General features: G+C 37.9%; 1 protein-coding gene across 1 annotated transcript; it reads right to left on the reverse strand.

Annotated features, from left to right (window-relative positions):
• Window positions 1-897: 897 nt before the first annotated feature.
• On the reverse strand, window positions 898-20953 carry LOC146683860 (regulator of telomere elongation helicase 1-like). Its single transcript, XM_085443207.1, has 29 exons — window positions 20590-20953; window positions 19142-19331; window positions 18189-18282; window positions 17604-17685; window positions 16135-16195; window positions 15429-15504; window positions 14005-14089; window positions 13773-13838; window positions 12874-13030; window positions 12548-12586; window positions 12386-12458; window positions 12119-12216; window positions 11935-11990; window positions 11621-11692; window positions 11339-11420; window positions 11018-11150; window positions 9490-9603; window positions 8896-8936; window positions 8304-8389; window positions 7433-7510; window positions 7205-7282; window positions 5864-6010; window positions 5607-5722; window positions 5300-5423; window positions 4654-4819; window positions 4231-4370; window positions 2396-2606; window positions 1193-1330; window positions 898-1076 (listed from the first exon to the last, which is right to left on the reverse strand). Exons 1-29 carry the CDS (start codon window positions 20689-20691, stop codon window positions 1063-1065), a joined length of 2919 nt encoding a protein of 972 aa, XP_085299333.1. The 5' UTR covers window positions 20692-20953; the 3' UTR covers window positions 898-1062.
• Between the last annotated feature and the right edge of the window lie 4 nt (window positions 20954-20957).

Here is a 20957-nt window from a genome sequence, read left to right on the forward strand (position 1 = left end):
CCTCTCCTCTTCCTCGTTGCCATTCCCTGATGAGTTGCATCCACAGGAATCTTGATCAGAGCGCCAGGGATTGGTCTTTTGAAGCTCTCAGGGTCCCCCTGTGATTTTACTTAGTTCTTCTTTCCCTGCTCTTCCTTTGGTTAATATGTTGAGGTTTGACACATCTCCAGCCCTTCTTGTTTTTGTGGTTGAAATAGTCCAGGGAGGCACAGAGTCCTCGTGGAAACTTTTGATGTCCATCTCAGAGTGATGACATTGTACAAAGCTTTCCTTTCGTCTTGTTTTCTATAGGGTCATGCTGCTTATGCACAATGCAACCACCAAAAGGCAGCACTTGGCTGGATCTATATAAATTGCTAGAAAAACAGCAATAGTGCTCACCTCTACATGCTTCATGTTGTAAGTTGACAGTCCATGTTGATGCTGAATAGTGGCCTTAATGTGTAGATTATATAATTACTTAACTGAAATGTCCACTACAGGTTTATGTAGTTAGAGTTGGCAATCTTTCTTACAGAACATTTACTATGACTGATGTTAGTAGTCCTGTGTTTGTCCGTTATATGTCGTATGTAGCACCAGGGTCTCAGAGGAACGCTGTCTCACTTCACTCTGTACTGTAACACTATACATGGTTGAAATTAAAATAAAAGCCACTTGAATTGCCTTGTTACCTGAGATTACAGTTTACAGTTAAGCAACATATTCATTTGTAATTTATGGACCTTTTTTTTTATACAGTAGTGATCATGTTTTGAATGTTGATTCCAAGACAGCTTTTGTCTGTTTGGCTTTTTGTAATTTTAATTGTCTTTCCAATTTGCCAGAACACTTCTCCACAATCACTGTCCACATATACATACATACGTTCATAAGAACACAACTCTGAAGCCAAGCTGAGGTACGGGAGTCACTGAATGGCTGGTTTATTTTATTGAACGTTGAAAACATTTTTGTAAAGTTGTCCTCAAATGACAAGTCATCTTCTCTGCTGGAATAGGAGACATCCTGGAAGAGGTGATACGCCAGTCTGACATCTTCCACCCAAATGTCATCTCCAAACTACTTGGACTTGTCTGTGAGTAGATACACCACAAACTATAATATGACATCCACAGCAGGCATTTAACTAAAATTTAACTTGATCTGTTCGCACAAGAGCACTAAGTAAATATCAGATAATGTTTCTTACCGTTCTGCAGCATTACTGTATTCTTCCTATCCTTGGACAGAGTGTGATCAGGTTTGTATCCACAGCCCTGCCTTGCCATCTTCTGGCAATTTTCATCAAACCTCTTTTTGTGGTGTGGGCGAACAAAGTGGTAGAGGCCTGTGACACAAGGCAGCAATAGCAATCAACTACAAACTGTTTTAGCAATATTCCACTAACACACTGTTATATTGGTGCGAAATTATGACTTTGACATTGTTATTAGTATTGTGTAAATGTCTGATAATGAATACAGATATATTCAGTTTTTTAAAAGTAACATTGGTTGAGGGGTTCCTAAGCTATTGTGAAAAACTGGGCAAACTACAAAGAACGCAATGATCCTATCCACAGTACATAGTTTCATTACGTATACATATTATGGTAGAGAAATCAATTTAAGAAAAGACTGGAAATTCATATTGACCAACTATGATCTGCACTGTATCCAAACATGCCAGTTCATCCAAGTTGAGGTGGGCAAGCCATGGTCAACATGTATGAAGGCTGAAATTAAATATGGTGATGTTGATGGGACAATTTAGGAAATCACTGACTGCAAGAGATTTTTACCCAGTTATTAAAAACAATCCATGTTAACAATTATCCTGGTTTGTAGTGCCGACGTGGGAAATTTTTCTATTTTGTTTTACTATTGTGATAGGTATGAATGTGCAATTACAATAAAGAGTTCTCTCTCTATCTTGAATTAAAGCTCATTTCATCTTTACCATTTGGACAAAACACAACTTTTACAATTTTGTACTGTGCATGACCAAGTTGAAAATCAAAATCCCTGCTTGTTTCAATAAGTCAATGCATTCTGCACATATTTCAACTATTTTGCTGGCGTGAGATTTTAAATAAACAAATTAATATTAAAAAAATAATAATTTAAAATATTTCATTCAATTCGAAAGAGTTGAAAAAAAGATAATGACTTTAATGGATTTGTAAATAAGTGAATTGGTTAGACACATTTTACCTAGAGAGTAATATGAACTACTCGTAAATCTAGAAAACGTGTTCCGAGTTCAGACCTGTGCAAAGCAGGTATACTTCATAGATGTAGGTGAGAGAGCGTACTCTCATGCCTCCAGTGAGTATATTGTCATTCTTAAAGTCTCAGTGTTAACCAAGTGAGGTATTTTTGCAGCTATTAATTTATGACAGCAGAAGATTTACCATGTAGGAGATTCTGAGTATTAGTGTCTTTGCCTAAAAATGCGGTTTCAGTCAGCAGGTGATTCAGGTCATCAGTCTTTTTGTAGGTGTGCAGCGCCCGTATGATGCGGTGACAGCAGACCTCACTCAGGGACTTCTTCATGTCCGCCAGGAATGTCTTAGCCCTGCTGGGTTTACGTTCTTGAGACAAATCCTCAGGGACACCCAGCTTCTTCAATGACATTAGAAGAAACAAAATCTGAGCAGCATAAACTTTTTTACCACTATTTTACAAGTACAGAAATCAATCAAAAACTAAGTATACTTCCAGCTCTCAAGACTGTCTTCCACGTGCTTACATCTCTCACTACAATTCACAATGTTGTCTGAGAACATCACAGTCCATGGAGACTACTGCCTGACCTCATCTGTCAACCATTAGTACTGCAAACAAAAGTGGCCCAGATCAGATCCCCATCTGTCATTCCTACTGCACACCTACTCATGTATCTGGCTCTTACTCTGACTTATTTCTGCAGTACCATATTTCCTTTCTTGGCATGCTACCATGTGAGGTCCAAAAAGACACAATGCGAATACTTCTGACCTTCTCTATATACCAGATTAGGCTTAACATTATGAACCCTAACAGCTGAAGTGAAGAAGATTGATTCTCTCTTCATCATGGTACCTGTCTTGGTTTATATTAATTTCCAGTTTGCAATGGTCAGTATCTATCAAAAGTGGTTCAAGAAAGAAAGTGTGTGAACCAGCGACAGGGTCATGGGTGGCCAAGGCTCACTAATGAGTAAAAACTGGCCTATGTGTACTAATCAAAAAAAGCGACTGTGGCTAAAACTGCTAAAAAAGTCTTGGTTGATTCTGATAGAAATCTGTCAGAATACAGAGTGGATCACATATAAGTATGGGGCTACATAGCTTCAGACCAGTCAGGGTGATCATGCTAAGCCCTGTCCACTGCCAATAATAGGTAATTAGAATTGAATTATTTTTTTGGGTCATATTAATGACCCTCTCAAATGCCTTTTTGTGTGGCATGGTGCAGCTAGAGAACCATAAACAGATGCAGCATGTGAGCACACTTTCAATGGAGCCACAGTAGAAGATGATCATTACTTGGATGTTACTTTGAGATGTAAATTTTGCATAAACATTGTTGCAGATCATGCACACCCTTTCATGGAAATAGTATTCCATGATGGCTAAGCAAGATAATGTAAAATACGTTCAAAAATGTTTTGAGGAACACAACTCTGGCTGCAAACATATTGGTGCCAGATAACCCAGACGACCTTCAGAGGTCTTTTGGACTGTTTCGGAAAGTAAGGACAACCAACACAATATTAGGAAAATGGTTATAACGTTATACCATACTGGCATACTTCTCTGTTAACACTCAATGCAAAAAACAAATCTAGTTTTCGTGCCTTAGCATACCTGAAACAGATTGGTATATATGCACCAAGAATATATATCTTCCTTAGCTGCTGGTATATCTCATCTACTTTATCCTGCTGTAGTTACTATAGTTCTGCACATCCTAAATAACTGTACCAATATCCTTCTTCTCTGAGCGATACTCTCACTTTCCAAGACTATGTTAAACAATCTGGTTAAATTTTCACTGCTCTCCCTCCTATACATCTCCATACCTCCACAGGTATGTCATTTGTACCAACTGCCTTTCCAATTTTCATCCTCTTCAAAATCTATAGTAATCCCCCCTCACACATACACACAGACACACACACACACAATTACTCACACACTTTGTCTGTTACTCATGATGTGAATTAGTACTTCTTACACTGTGACAATGTCAGAAAATGATCTACCTTTTGCTCTCGCATGTCCTCTTCAATGGTATTGCTGGCTTGCTCCAAAGCATCCAGCAAGTTGAGTGGTCTCCTGTTATTGTGCAGCACCTCATACTGATTAAGGAAATTGGCCATGTCATTGGCTCCATTCTTCTCATCTGATCACAAAAAAATAATCAAGGACTCACATTGGGGCAGCTGTACATTTTAAAACTAATATTTGCATTTCTGTAGGTTTCGGTTTAACTGGCTTTTAGTCACTTCAATTTATACCATTTATTATTGAACTCATTGTTTCTAATGTAGTTTTTCTCCATTTAAACTCAATGAATTGTAAAGACATTCTAGTGAAATATATCTGGTATAGCAAAAGCACACCTTGATCTTTAATATGCTAAAACGAAACATAGCAAAACATCAAACCACATCCATTGTACTAACTGAGTCTCCTCCTCTTCAAGCTGGGAAGGTATGTGTCCAACACCTTGGCCTTCTGGGTGTGAGAAGTTTGCAAGTAGCGGCGAGAAGTGGAACTGGAGGACTGAGTGTCTCGTGAACACTCAGTCTCGTGGTTGTGTGCTGGAGCCTTCTTCCCAACCACAGGCCTCTTAAATGTTTAATGCACACACTGTCAGTAGAAGCTGACCAACTGACCTGCAAACAACTTTCATAAAAGCGTCTACACATTTTACTGCACATGCAATGATATGATATGTTAGCCGATATTTATTATTAAAAGAATCCGACAACAAAGGTTGGCACGGTGTTACAAAAACCCATAACTCTAACTTTATTATAAAAAAACTGGCAGAAAAAACTAGAAATCAAAGTTCATTAAAAGTATATTTTGGCGAGATAAATAGTGCCATAGACATTAATGAAAATACTCAAGGTAAATATTCACATTTTTAACTACTCTGGATTTTTTTTGTTTTAAATCACAACTCAAGTTTCCTATCTTTTCAGAGCTTAAAAAACCTACCCACAAATCCGGATTACCAACAGTACTATTAGCTGGTTCCTTAACAAAACTGAATAATGAAAGAATTTGCAGCATTGTATGAACTGTGCAGGTGCGACTACCCACCATTTTTTGTGCAGTCCTGAAGAACTGAGAGACATCACGGACGACATTGCCAAAGGTGTCATAGAGGCGCACATAAGACCTCACCCATGATGGAAGCATGGCCCGGGTATCAGCATTTTTAAATCTGTTGGGAAACTTTTCATTTTAGTTTAAGAATACTTTTTTACATTTTCAATTAATAAGGTGAACTAAGCACTTAATTGAGAATTTTTTAAATGTGAAGCTTCGGAGACACTGTCTGGTATAGTGGAGAATGTTCCCTCTTGTATGATGTTACTTAATTAAGTAAACGTGGTCTATATCTGACCTCTGATCACACAAGAAGATCGCTCCATAGTCTTCCTTGTGACGAATCACTCTACCAATGGCCTGATTCACAGCTCTGAAAGCCTGCTGTCTGTACCAGTCTTGCCCTGATAAGTACTGTTCACACACATACACACACACACACACACACACACACACACACACACACACACACACACACAGAAATCCAACTACCGTTATACGACCAAGCAATCCTTTAGTGTACCTCAATAGTTAATTTTGTTGATTTTCTTTCACCTTTTGCCCTACAGAATTCTTTTGATTCATCTCATCCAAAAATTGCATTTTCAGGACAACGCGAGGGTCTTTTTTTGGAGGGAAAGGAAGGCCAGTAATGATGACACCCCGACCAAACATGTCTGCAAAATCCAGACCCTCGCTCGCCTAAGACAAGAAGATATAATTACATAGCAGCTTTGAGAGAAAGTTTTTGTGTAACCCTACATTAAAATGAAAGAGAATCCTAACTCCATATCTACGTTTTCTTAAATGTTTATCCAATTAGTCACAGCCATCATAGAAAAAGAGGTAGGTTGCAAAATGGAAAAACAGCATAAAACGGTTAACAAAGAGAGATATTCATGTCACAAAAATGAACAGTCATTCCCAAAACATTGTATGGTAATACACTTGTAAACAAAAGAAAAAAAATTGCCTGATGTTGACACAAGAGGACAAGGGTACCAAAGATATGACATGTCCTTTGAATATCATATACAATTGTGATCAGAAGTTTATGAACACTCATCATGGGTATGAATGTCATGATTATTTTGGGCTTCTAATGATTTCTTTCAACTGCTCTTTTTCCAGGTTGAAATGGTTTTACAGCATTCATCTATTATGACTTGAACATTATTGGATGCACTACTTTAAATTAATTGAGATTTTATATTAATCGCACAGGGTCAAAGGCATATAATAAACTCAAATATCAACAGACATCCACTTAAATCTTTCATAAGGTCTTTGTCTTTCAAATTGATGAGGTCAAGGCCATTAAACTCATCAGTGATTGTGATTTATTACAGCTGGAAGTTTCTCTTTGCAAGCATAAAAAGGACAAATATTCAGAACAACATGAAAGTCCAAGGAACTCAGTTTATGTAAATTGGGAAGGTCTCTTGGAACCATTCTGAACTGCAATTCCAAGATCATTAGTTCAAACAACTTCAATTAAATACAAGATATTCAAATGACTCACTACTTTACCATGCTCTGAAGGGGGGGACTCTAGGATATCAACAACTACAACATTTGCAGGTGTCCACATAGATAAGCCAAATGATTTCTGGAGAACAGTTTTTTGGACCGAGAAAAACAATGATCGAGTTGTTGTCCACAATTACAAGGTGTGTTTGGACGAGTAAAAGTGAGGGCTTAACACCTAACAACACTGCACCAACTATCAAGTATGGTACAGATGGATGATTTGTACGAACATTCATGATCATGATGATTGTATGTAAACTTCTGATCACAACTGTATACCCACACTATACAGCAAAAGTTGGAGCTGAAACATGACAACAGAAAACATTGTAGGACTTTTGCAGAGTCCATGGACAGCCTCCTCACCTTCCCTCGACACACACCAAAGAAGGCTCCTCCTTTGGATCGGGGATCATTGACTTTGGTGTAATAACCATCAATGACCTAGGAATAGACAGAAAGAAGCTCAATTTCTTTCAAATCTTTAGATTTTTATAACTATAAAAAGCTTAGGATATTTCTTCAGATGTGAAATGTTTAAAGAGGGGTTCACAGCCGAGTGATAAGACACCTAAAATATAAATAAATACTAACTTCATTAAAGGTGCCCTTCTCTGTAGGTTCAACAAACATGGGCTTTAACTTCTCAATGCGGTTTGCATGTCCAGTAGCCTGGTGATAACACATATACACACGCAGGAAATTACTTTATACAGTAACATCTTAGATTGTTATAAATGATTAAATTGACTGTGGAGTACCTCACTTAAAAAGAAAGAAAGAAAGAAATGAGTTCATACTGGTTAAAAGGCTTTTTACTTTTAATTATTACATTTATATTTTGATATCTTTACTATTTTTTAAAATATGCACACTGTACCCTTACGCACCCTGATGGCTCCCCGCCCCACCAGCTTATCGTTGTGGAGGGGTTTGTATGTCCCAGGTATCCCAGAGGCTAAATTGTGAGGGGGCTATTTGCCCCGTGGTAGGGTCACCCATGGCAAACTGGTCCTGGTTGAGGGGCCACACAAAGAGCGATTTAAAAGGCCCCTGGTAATAGAACGTCAAAGGAACAGTTCCTACTACCCGGGACAGGGTTACCAGGGAGAATGCTGGACAGACCACGTGAACGTAAGGGTATAGTTAGAAGTCCACAAAACTTTGAGAAGTTTTGTGGACTTTGAGAAGGGTGTCTGGCCCATTGCTCCGGGCCATTCGATCCGTATACGACTGTTGCAAAAGCTCGTCTGCATGGCCCATCATCCACTGGAAACAATAGCAGAGTTGTCTGTATATTAAATTTCCATTAAATGTATTTCTAATTTGCTAGACAATACAAAATATAATTCATGGAGAAAGAGAACACAAAACATAAAAGTGACTAGAAAAGCTAAAAAAAAAAAAGAAAAAAAACCCAAACCCTTATGGTTTTCCACAGGTGATTCTGCTGAATTACACTTACCCTCCAGAATTCCAATGTTTTTTCCATTGAAGGAAAGGAAGGGAAAAATACTAAGAGTCCATGAGGAACCAGACGACTCAGGTTGGCTGAGAAAAGAACACAGGTTACAAAACTGTATCACAATCAAAACCAAGGTAACAATTAAGTTTAAAATCCAGGCATCTGTGAAAATAGAATTTATGAAATTTAACAGAGTTAAAAGTTAGCAGAGAGTTAGCTTGCTAGTTTCCACCTAAACATAGTACGCCATGTTCTGATCGAGAGATTTCTAAAAAAAAACATTACAACATACAGCCGAAGGATGGACGCTAACTTTTTTTTTTTTAAAATGGGCTTGTTCAGATTGAATAGAACAAGATAAAAGCCTTAAAATGTGTTAAAAACACAACAGCCTCAATAAATGCAGAGTAGTTTGGGCCCGGAAACTGGGTTCAGGTACGTCATCACTTAATGAAAAAGATAATAAGCAATATGAAATAACCATGAAGATCAGAGCATTAAGTTAACAGTGTTGCTGATGTCAGTAAGAAAAAAAAATCTCCTTAGAAACAGCAAAACCAAACAATTTCAATACTGTATATTGTGATCTTACCAACAGTGTTGCCTAAAGATGCCATGTTTTCAGGAACAAACCTGTGACAGAAATTTAAAGTTTGAGTTTAGCAATCAAGTAAAAACTTCACAGTCAGAACCAATGTAGGTATATATTAGTTCTGTCAGCGTTCACACGTTAATCTGGCGTTAACAGGCTTAAACGCGTTAAGGCAGTCCTCACAATTAACATGAAAAATATTTTAACGCACTCAATCCATCTGGAGTGCAGAATATAAAACAGTATGATTGGTGGGGTGTTCTTTCTAATACTTATCTTGCAATACAAAGTGCATAGAAAAGACTGTTTTCTTGAATTAGTATTATATAAAAATTAACTAAAGTCTTACATACACATAAAAGGATTTAACTTGACTTTATAATAAATCAAAACATGAGAAAAAAATATCGTTACACAACGATAATTGACTCCAGAAGTCAGAAAAACTAGCAAATAAATGAGCAAATTATAAGTTTTGCCATGCACCTTAATTTGTATTTAGGCATATGGCAAAACATATTTCATTTCAAACAACTGCAAATTTCCAAAGTGACCTGTTAGAAAGTAATCATATGCTAAAAAAAGAATACTGACCTTCGATCAAACGCTGAACTTAAGGGCACTCCATCTGGGCCTTGTGCAATGACGCCCACAAAGATCTGGTCGCGCTCAATCACATGGCTGTTCTCCAGACATACTGGGAATTCTCTGTAAGAGGAGGAGCAGAAACTCACTGTGATCAAGTTTTAGGTTTACCCCGCTGTCCATGCAGCAAACAAAAGTTTACTAGTAATGCTACTTCATATGATACTTCATGATGAATTTCTATTCAGTGAAGGACAGAAAAATTGGAGGTTACAACATTTTCAAAAAGCATTACACTTACAGAAAACCATATATGTTAGATGTATTAGACAGAATTTTTTGAAAATGTAAAGATAAAATGCCGCAAATTCATCGGCATGTGTCATACTGACTAACTCCACTCTCAAGAATCCTGCCCATATTTACAAGCTGCTACACTCGTCACTTTAAATAACATCAAGGTCAATTGGCATTCTCTTTCGAGGATGCCAATGTTTACATTTTGGACAGAGAGGACAGATGGTTTGAAAGAGGAGTGAAAGAAGCCATCTATGTCCACTGTGAGCGACCATCTTTGAACAGAGGCGGGGTTTACGACACCAACTCTCTGCCATCTATAATCCAGTTTTGAGATCCTTCCCAGACGCCTTAACGCCCACTCACATCCTGGGCCATCTGACCTCAGGAATTCGCATGATAAGGTGGGGCCAGGTTTCACAATGAACACACCCGAAACTCTGGCTGATTGGGACCCACACCCAGTTTCCCACCTTGGCTCAGGCGACTAGAGGATCATCAGGGGGTCCTTTTGTCCCTCTGTGGGGAGAAACTCCCACTAGGTTTATATCTGGGACTCTCCACCATTTGACCTTAGAACTGAAGAAGCTTCTCGGATGAGAGGTGAAACGTCTTCAAGCAACTTAAAGAAGTCCAGACGCTTTCCTTTGCAAGCTCCTTTGACCATCAAGGTCAATTTAACTCTTTCAACTGTAACTTGTAAATTTAAATTGTTATTGATCCTTTTACTTTAGTCATAAAGTGTGTATTTGTTTCTTACTCTTCTTATATTTATTGTTAGTCATTTGCACTGCATGGAATTGGAGCCTCATCGTCTTGTCTCGCTATATACTACACTGTATATAGCAGAGATGACAATGCCTTTGGATGCTAACAAATTGTTAGAGGATTACATAGATCTGTGTATTGTCAGAATCATTCTGATTTATTCATAGACCATGTCAAACAAGTTCTCCTGGCTATAAAATGAATCATTAACTTTTATGTTGAGCATCGTTCAATTGCTAGAAAAATCAAATAATGAACAGAAGATTTAAATTATGAGATAGTGAACAGTTTCTACATCAAACAGCAGTTCACTGTAGAAAGGGTTTAATTCTTCTGTTCAATGTTCAGACTAAACAGGTATAAAGGTGATTGTTTTTTTTTATTTTTTTTTATTTTAAAGTAGTTGCTACTCAAGCTGGTGTGGGAAAAATGTAATTGTGCAGCAGGGCAGTCAGAGTGACAGCTAACTTACATTCTCATCTCAGATGTGAAAGAAGACAGGGGCGATAGGGTACCACTTGTCAGAATGATGCAGCGAATGCCTTGATTCACCAGATCTTGCATACTGAAGGCCGGAGAGAAGCACCAGTAACTCAGAATATTTCCTGCAATTTCCAGAGAAACACATCACATTTACCTGTAGTACGAATCTTTCATACACTAATAACGATTGAAACTATAACTTTTAACAGGGTTCACACTCTAGCGGAAATATATAAATGGTATTAATAAAATTCATTCTGTCAATGTGGATCCATGTAACACAACAATGCATCAGGTTGTGCACCGTTACCTTGCTTTTTTGATGAACCTGAAGCCCACATATCAACACTATGTTTTTTTGAGTGAATGCTGGTGTCCCGATGGATATGAACCTGAGCCGAACAAATGACAGAAGCTCATAATTAGTTATTTAATTTCCAAGATTTCTTTTTAAATTTAATATACCGGAACAATGGTGATAGTTGTGGCAAAGATATGCTACTTTTAGCTGGTTCCAATATGAACACGAATTGTATCCCCCCCCCCAAAAAAAAAAAAAAAAAAAAAAATTCCATTGACTTAATGAACACACCTTGAAATGAGCCGTGTTGGTTTCCATCTGGTGTAGTTTCTCCTTTTCTGACGGTTCACCACAAAATACCAGCTGAAATAACAAAACAAAGGAGAACCTTCAAACATGCCACAAGGTGATTAAATAACTACTCTTTATACAACGAAGAGTAATGAATTCTATAATTTTATTGACTGTCCTCAATCAAATCTGTTAGGCCACACAAATAATATGGGACCAATGCATATTAATTTTCACTCAAAAAGACAAAAATCCCCCCCCCCCAAAAAAAGTTTAATATTGACCAAATTCTTTAATAGCCATACAAAGTGTACCTGTATGATATCAGAAAGCTTCTGGAGTCCACTAGTATTGAGAAATATTCCTGGCTCTGAGGAGAAACATGCATCAAACAGGTCATTTGTTAATTAGTTGCACTGATCGGTATAATAAAACCAGCCAATGTTACAAATGATAAATGATGTGATAATGTGTCTAAGCCAAAATATGATGCCTTACGTTGTGCCAGGTATCCAATGATGTGCTCCAGAGCTTCATAGACTGCTGTCTTGCTGCTGAAGGTCAGATTAGCTTTTTCGAACACCTCATAGATGAAGCTAAGACACAACATAGAGACATGCAGTGCTTATTAGGTTTATTATAACAGTTAAGATTCAGAATCATTCTCTCAGCAGCTTTAAGTGAGAACCCGCACTACGGTTAAGGTACTAACTACAGAGACATTCTATGACCACACTTTATTTGTTCTACCATGCTGTCACCTACATTCCAGGTTTGGTAATGCCTTGATCACTTGGATCATAGGCATCAATGGCAGCTTCCAGATCCAGTAGTATCTCTGTTAAAGCAGAAAATAAGTTTTGAAAATTAACTCTTGTCACAAACCAACAGGACGACTGACTCCGCAATACTTTAATAAATACTTACGTTTGATTTTTGCAATGGTGGACAAACCTAATTTGAAACCTAAAACAAAAAAAGAAAATATTAAAAGACGTGCAGCTGACAATCCTTTACTTGCTTTACAAAACAACAAAAAATTATTACTATTAATAATTTAATAAGGCCAAGGCTAAACTAAGGCTAATAAAGTTAGTGAAGACTTAGAAGGTAGAAGTAAATCCAAACTTATACAAGTATACAAGTAGCCCAAAATGCCATGAAATTTATACATAACTATACTATATTCCATGGAAAACTCTTTTAGAAACATGTATATAACCTGAGAAATTGAGACAAGTAGGTTTTCTTACCAGAAGCGGAGGTTTCTCCATGAAAGTCTACATTCACAGAGTCTCTGTGGCTGATTTCTTTAGACTGCTCCACAAGCAGCCTGTCCACAGCATTAATGGCTGAGGCTACATCGTAGGGAGTGAGATCAAATGATGTTGATTCTTCACATGTCTTTTCCTGCAAATAAAAGAAGTAAAATTTCCCGGAGGGATTAATAAAGTTTTATCTAATATAATATAATATAAACATTGCTACCCCAAATTGAAAGGTCTGCAAACGTTCTCTTCATGTTTGAAAATGGAATATGTATCAGCCTATAAATAATAGTGATCGCACCACATTGTGTTTTATTTATTACAAATTGTTTGTAAAGCTTAAGTAACTGGAAATTTTAATACATTTCACTTCAACTATTATGGCATGATGATGACATTAGTACTTTAGTATGCCCAAGAGTACATTTCATACAGGAGTTTGAATTTATGTTTTTTAGGTTCTTTAATTAATAAAAGAAAATATTTGTTCATGTTTAAATACTGTACACTGAGCATTTTGTGAAATTGTAGATCTACTGTAATCAATCACTTGTAATGCACAGTAATGACATGGGATTTATTAAAAAATGCATTTTTTTGTGAAGCTATGCTGTTCAATATCTGGCTTGCAAAAGGATAGTTCATTAATGTGAATTTGTGCATGTACTTGTATTTCTCTACACTAAAACAAAAGGAAAATCTGGAAGCATTTGTTTTAATATGTGCTTAGGGTTTGAGCAGCCCAGCGGTCTTTATTTAGGCTCTATGTGGCATACAAGTTAAAATGAATTTGAAAGCCTTAGTAGTGGGTCACTTCTGGTCTTCGAAGCTTTAATTTAGTTTACTTAGTGAATACATTTAACAAAGGAAAGATATAACCATACCACATTGTGAGCCTCGTCAAAGATAACCACAGCTCCATTCAGGTCGATACTGAGTGCCTTACGGCTCTGTGGAATGGAAAGACGGAGAGAGCGAGAGAGTGGCAGTTGAATATTAGGATTCATGGAAATTGGAAATGACAGTGCCAATCATAACACTAAAGTCTCTTTCAATGCTCAATTATGGTCACATATATCATCCTGAGATGTAATGAGGATGGATGACTGAGCTCACCTTTGGATCTAGCAGGTAGTTGTATGGCATAAAAATGACATCTGCTTCTTGTTTCAGTGAACGAGAGAGGTAGTAAGGACAGACTCTGTGGAAAAATGTGCAAATCCGAAATCAAATACATGAACTTCAAACAAAAACAGACCCATCCTGATAGCTGGGTCTAAGTGTAGCCAGGCCTATATAACATCTTACATCCTGCTACTGTGTGTTGGATAGTCTCCGGGGAGCCATTGCACACTCTGCAGTTTCGGTCCTGTGCGCTATGGTTGACTCCTGGCTTTATTGAAGTGGTGCTTAGGGCCTATTGTTGTGGTGCCACAATCAGAGCCTCTGTGCTGTCCTTTAAGCCAGCCTTTGCTAGTTGCCATGTCAATGGTGCGTGTGCTAGAGGGATTGTGCATGACAATTCCTTATCATGTATTTGAGTCACCCAAGCAGCTCATCTCGGGTGGCCCATCTTGCTAGTGTCTTCATGGATGCTGAGGGTTTCATCCTGAACTCACTAATCACCTTGCCTCTTTCTATTGGTTGGGGTGCTGGAGTTTGGGTGAAGATCTCTATAAACTGTGAGGACACCGTATGTCCTGATATCAGTAGCCTATATAAGGTGTCAGTGGCCATTTTATTATTTCGGCTATGGTACACCCAGGTACTTTTAGATTGTTGATTTGACCACTCTTATTTATTTTTGTTTTCGACCTCTGATGGATTTCTTTGGGTTTTTTCAGCATTATGATGTTTCTCCTTCAATTGTATTGATATGACTTTGGTCCTTGTATTGAAAGTTTTAGTGAACTGATACAAAATACAAATTCAACACTTTGATCAACTCTAGATCTTTTTTCTGCTTAATTTGTCATGAAATGATGAAAGACCAGTCCTTACCTGGCCATGAAACTGTCTATCAGTCAGTTATCCAACTACTTTTAAACTGCTAAAAATAGAGGACGATGCATTAAAAATGGCTGCAATTCCTAAACGGTTAACACCAAATATCTGTTAAGCCCCATTCATTTTGCAAGTCACTTAACCCACTCCACCCACTATAATGAAATGCCTCTATTTTGTAACATATTTATTGGGTCACCTCACTGTTCCAATCAAGAGTTCAGCTTAACTTTAAGTTGTGACCCATCTATAGATTACCTACAGGGGTTTCACACTGGCTACAGTTTTAAAGGGTTTTGCTGGACAGCGCTAAATAGCATCTTATACTGAAGTAAAGAGGATACTACTAATCAAGTGACTGATTAATAAAATACTATTTGATTCATTAGCTACTATTAAGACAATACTTTGGTGTCACACAGAGACATACCCACCTGCCAATGCTGATTATTTCTTACCAAAGTAAGAAAGTGCAGAACAGAGACTTATTAGTGAAACAGAAATTTACAAAAAAAAAGAACACATCAATTACACACCTCTGCTTGTTGCCAAATTGGACCAAATCCTCCACATCAAGGATAGAACTAACAAAGTCTCTATCAGTGCTCTTTTCTAGAAGAAAAAAAGAAGATCAAGCTTAAGATTGAGTATTTATAAGATAAATTGCTATAAATCACTGATGGAATAGAATAGAATAGATTAAACCTTTATATTCCCAGAAATTAGAAATTTGGGATGGTTACACAGCTCTTATAGCAAGACAGATATAAACACAAGTAGTCCTTTATACACAAGAAACCAAATTCATATGTGCAGATAAAAATTTACAGAGAGATGTATAAAAATGACACGTGTCAAGTTTCCTGTTTTCTATCAAATGGGGGATTTTTATATAAGTTATAGAACGGCGTCATAACAAGTTATTATAATTTGCTATCCTCGAAGTAACAAATGCATGGACCACATTCTCAACATAACAATTTTCATTCAAATTTTTACAGCCACTAAAAGCAGGCAGTAGACATTTCATTAATATCCACATTTTGGACATTCCTGGACTTCAAACTTCCTCACAGTAGTACGTGAGGCCAAGGTTGTACGATACATAGAAAGTTATTAGTGTTGAATAATATAATATTTGAATGATATATGTAGTCTGTACAACACAAACAAAAAAGGTAAATTACATGCTTTTCTAGACTATTATGCTACACGGATATAGTCACTCTGTTAGACCATTACCTTCAAGTTTTTTGTAGTAGACACATGACCTGGTGGAAACTTTTCCTCTGCACATATGAACCTGAAAAACAAAAAAATTGATTCCACAATAAGACAAAAATCACTAACTATCTACCCATAACCCGTTACTTATCATTTTTTTTCCACCAGCTAGCTCATTGGCTCATTTTTAATAGTACACATACAGACATTAGAAAGGATAGCGTCACATATGTCTTTTATGCTTTATTCCACACACAGTTAGGTATTGCAAGTTATATGTAGACTGGCACACCCAGGCACCATAAATCACTGGAGAAGAGGAGACCCGTCTCTGACCTTTGGGACTGAGAGGGCCTGCGGGGGGAGGCCTTGGAAGGTGAATCTTCATGTGACTGTTACGTGAAAAACACGGTTGAGACACTCTTGTTGCAGATGTAATAACTATTTTTTGACATGCTGGTGAGGTCTTGTAAGATGCCCAAACCACCTCAACTGGCTCGTTTGAATGTGGAGGAGTAGCCTACTTTAAACTCTGAGAAAATTTACCCTGGATAGGTTTCCCTGTTTGACACTGAACAAGTATAACAAGTTGGTAGAGGCACTATTGGCACGCAGTAGAAAGACAACTACTAGCAAATGGCCTGAGCCCACCAAAATTAGAAAATTGTCATGATGTAATGTTGTAAATATTTAAAATGTAGAAGCAGTAGACACCTATTGCAGCATAACTAAGGGAGGATTCAGGGTCACTTGATCCAGCCCTCACTATACGCTTTAGAAAAGAGGAAGGTTTTAAGCATGATCATAGTCTCCGTCTCCTGAATCCAAACTGGAAGCTGGTTCCACAGAAGAGGGGCCTGAAAACTGAAGGCTCTGCCTCCCATTCTACTTTTAAATACTGTAGGAACAACAAGTAGGCCTGCAGAGCGAGAGCGAAGTGCTCTAATAGGGTGATATGGTACTACAAGGTCATTAAGATAAGATGGGGCCTGATTATTTAAGACCTTGTATGTGAGGAGCAGGATTTGGAATTCATGTAAAGGGGCTGGTGTGGTGGCCGTTGGTTTCATTGAGCTGCTTCCACAAAAATGAGGAATTCATCTTGCTCTCAGATATAATAAAGCTCCACCGTCTTGAACTAGAGCGGGCGATAGTAGTGCTTGTGTTCCTGAGATCTAATGCACACTGAAGGCACCACACCAACCAGAACCTGCAGCAGGTGGAGAACTGATTTTATAATGCTACTGTTGGCGGCTGACCAGAACAAGGATGAAGTTACTGTTTCGAGTGGAAGTCCAATAGAATACAGTTGGCACAACTGATTTTTGTTCTTTGTGAATGTAGTCAAACTTTAAGTAGATTTTCCTCCTTTTTTTCAGCAGTGAGCTTGAAGAAATTCACTGTTTTGTGTTTAAAACAATTCATTAGACATAGCAGTTAAAACATCCCATTATATTTATATCTCTAATATTGCCTTTATAACTTACTTTGACGTGGTTGCTCTTCTGACACATGACGTCCTGGTTAATACACAACTGCTCTCTTGAGCCCATCACACACACCTTTGGGCTGAATCGAAAGAGACATGGGAGAACTGGTTTACCACAAATAGCCAAAAAAACCAGAACAGACAAAAGGTGCTGCACTCAGTAAGACTTCAAAATGATTATAGCTTATGTAATAACCCTTTAAAGCACCAGTAGTATTTGGTTAATTGGGACTTGTGTGTTGCTTTTTGAGATCTTTTAGCCTGTTAAACTTTGTCAGATACATTCTGTTATTAGGTTTCAGTTATCAGGCCTGAGTGTTTTTTTGTGAAACTGAACTCATTACACAACAAAACAAAATAAAAACGGTAGCTATTGTACCATTCCAGGATCAAATTCAGCTATACTAAAATGTATACTGTAAACCTGGTAATTAAAATTTGTATCTCCCTAGTATATACTAACAGTAGGGGTTTGGTGTCCTCATTACACCATGATCACAAAACCTATTAGAAATGTTGTTTTATATTGTGAATAGCTGTCATTCAGACAATCATGCATGATCAAAAAGTTAGAAATGCTTACCTGTATGAAGTGTTCTTTAACTCATTAATAACCTGTGTAAGCTGAGAATGTGTCCTCGTTGCATATATGATCTTGGGGACATCAGTGTAGTAGGCTTGACAACAATAAGAAAAGACAATTAGGGCTTTATACGTTGCTGAAAAAAATTAACTGAACACTTTTTAACATAGTATACCATCAAGTCAAACTTCTGGGATATTGGGCCTCATTTACTAACAGTGTATATGCGCAAATCTGTCTTTGAAGAAATTTGAGAATTTATGCAATGATCCAAAAGAACACAGACAATACAGTTTGAACAGATTAAACAGCTGAGCAATAAATATGCAAAAGTTGCAACATGATGTATATTCTAAACTTCTATATCAGCCTTCTGTCCAGATTGACATTTCTACAACAGCTGTTTTCCCAAAGCGAGAGACTGAGCACCTGCCACAGCTATTAGCTGTGCTACCACCTCATGGAGCCCCTGAACACCAAGCTGAGCAGCCTCCTACATCTCAACCATTCTTTGTACGATTTGAATGCATAGCTGAAACATGGGGATGACAACCCATCTTGACAGGGAATGGAAGAAGGACATCCTACCAAATATTGACTTACAACCTTGTTAGAGTAGTACAAATGCTGTCTTGAAATATGTAGAATATTTCCATGTATGTTTGGAAACATTACATGTTTGAGTGAATCGTTAAATCCTATTTTCCTAACAAAATATAAAGTGGTTTGAGTGCTCAAAAAGAGTAGAAAAGCACTATAGAAGAAGCAGTCAATTTACCATTTATCAAAATATAAAGAAATCAGTGCTAGCTCATTTTCTATTGCATAGCGATGTAAGCACACAGCATGTCTTCGTAGCTTATATCCTTTGCGTTTTTGTATATGTATCTGTTATTCTTCTTTGACAAGTAAAATTACAAATGACTCTTGATTTGCAGATGATACAAACATACATGGTTTGTCACCGTCAGCTGTCCCCCAGGAAGACATAGGTGTGTTTGGAAACATCTCCTGGCCCAGCCTCTCTGCCATCATACAGGTAGACATGGTGTCCTTGAAGTTCTCCCTCCAGGCCAGGGTGGCACACAGCAGGCACAAAGTCTTACCTGTGCCTGTTGGGCTCTCCAGAACCCCATTGACTTTCTGAAATAACCAGACAGGTAAAGATATACATCAAATAAAATAAAATAAAAAACAAACGGAGAAAACCCAAAAACACAAATTGTGATGGTAACAACATTAAAATATTAGAGACTTCCAGGTATTAGACTACGCTTTTATGAGCAAAGATTTGGCATTGTGGAGAAAGATCTCCCTTTTAGCAGAAAGAAATATCTAGCAGATCAGGTTCATAAAAGGGCAGATATCTGCACAGATCAGTTAAAAGGTAAGGTGAAAAATAAATAAATAAATAAAACAGCACAGCGTGTGTCAAGATCCATTAGGTGACAATTGTGTACAAGTTTGATCAAACTCTGACCAGCACTGTAGAAGTAGAAATTCTTGTGACTTGTGGCTGATATGTGGATATACACCTTGCAATTGCATAAACTGATCAGACCTTTGGCCAGATGTGTAGTGTGGTGAGAAGTAGAAAAAAACTATCAGAGAGAGTACACAACCACATGTTTAGTGCAAAACTGTCTCGGGAGCCTAACATAAGGATGGTTCAGGTTCAGTAAGCTTTCACTGCCAGAGCAAATATTTTATGATTGAAAAACATTGTAATCATTCATACACATGAAAAGGCAGATTTTTAAATCAGTTCTTGATTAAACATCGGGGGTATTTGAGCTGTTTGTCAGCTGTCAAGAGCCAGGGTAAACCCAAGACAAGTCAGCAGAGTGCTATTTATTGTATTACATAGAAACTGTAAAGAAATTCTAAGGACAGGTCAATGACATGAAGCCTCTTTTGTCATATGTTTTTTTCCCCATTATTATCATTATATTATGTGAAGCTACATTTTGGACAAGCAGACGTCAGACGGCTTGTCTTTCGGCAAATGGTAAGCATGGTGGCTTCATGGGGCTTTGGAGCGTGATGTCACGGGAGGGGGTGTGACTGCCGAAGTGCCATTTTAGCAGGCCAAACAAAGGGCTGAAGGAGCGAAAGCATCAGCAATGGCTCGCACTTAATGTGTTGTTGGTTGTTAAATCGCACGATCGGGAAGGGAATAAGCTGGAAAATCGGCTCTATTTTTATTATTTCCCCACCTGGAAGCATCATGAGGGAGCTCGTGTATCAGATGTTACCAAAAGAAGTCATCTAGCCTGGATAGCAGCTGTGAGACGAGCTGATACTTGCAAGAAATGTGTCAACTCCAAAGCCCAGCAGCCATGACTACTCGGTATTGCCCCCATTTCCATCAACAGACATACACATGACAGTCGATTCTTACCTCCTGAAGACATTCGATTACTTTGTTCATGTATGCCTTCTGAGATTCATACGGAGAAAAGGGGAAATTCACTGTCACTCCCCTAAGAGTCAGCGAAGGCATCCTGTCCTCTGACGATTTGTAGAAAGCAGTTCCCAATCGCGCCCAGTTTTGTCAACGCCTACGTAAGGACGATCGCTATTGGCTGTCCAAGAAGTCGCGAGATAACTAATCCCATAATTTACTTAATTGGTCCTGCCTGAGCATTTGTAACAGACACTGTAGGAAAGGGAAATAACATTGTGGAAGACACATAAAGTGAGTTAAAAAAACAACCTAAAAGCGTTTAGAATACATTTTGCAGCGGAAGTATGGCGTCCCGCTTGCCC

Source organism: Copadichromis virginalis, linkage group LG20 (genome assembly GCF_057382275.1).
Source record: "Copadichromis virginalis isolate Kocher_CV1m ecotype Utaka linkage group LG20, C_Virginalis_male_GT1.1, whole genome shotgun sequence".
Lineage (NCBI taxonomy): Eukaryota > Metazoa > Chordata > Actinopteri > Cichliformes > Cichlidae > Copadichromis > Copadichromis virginalis.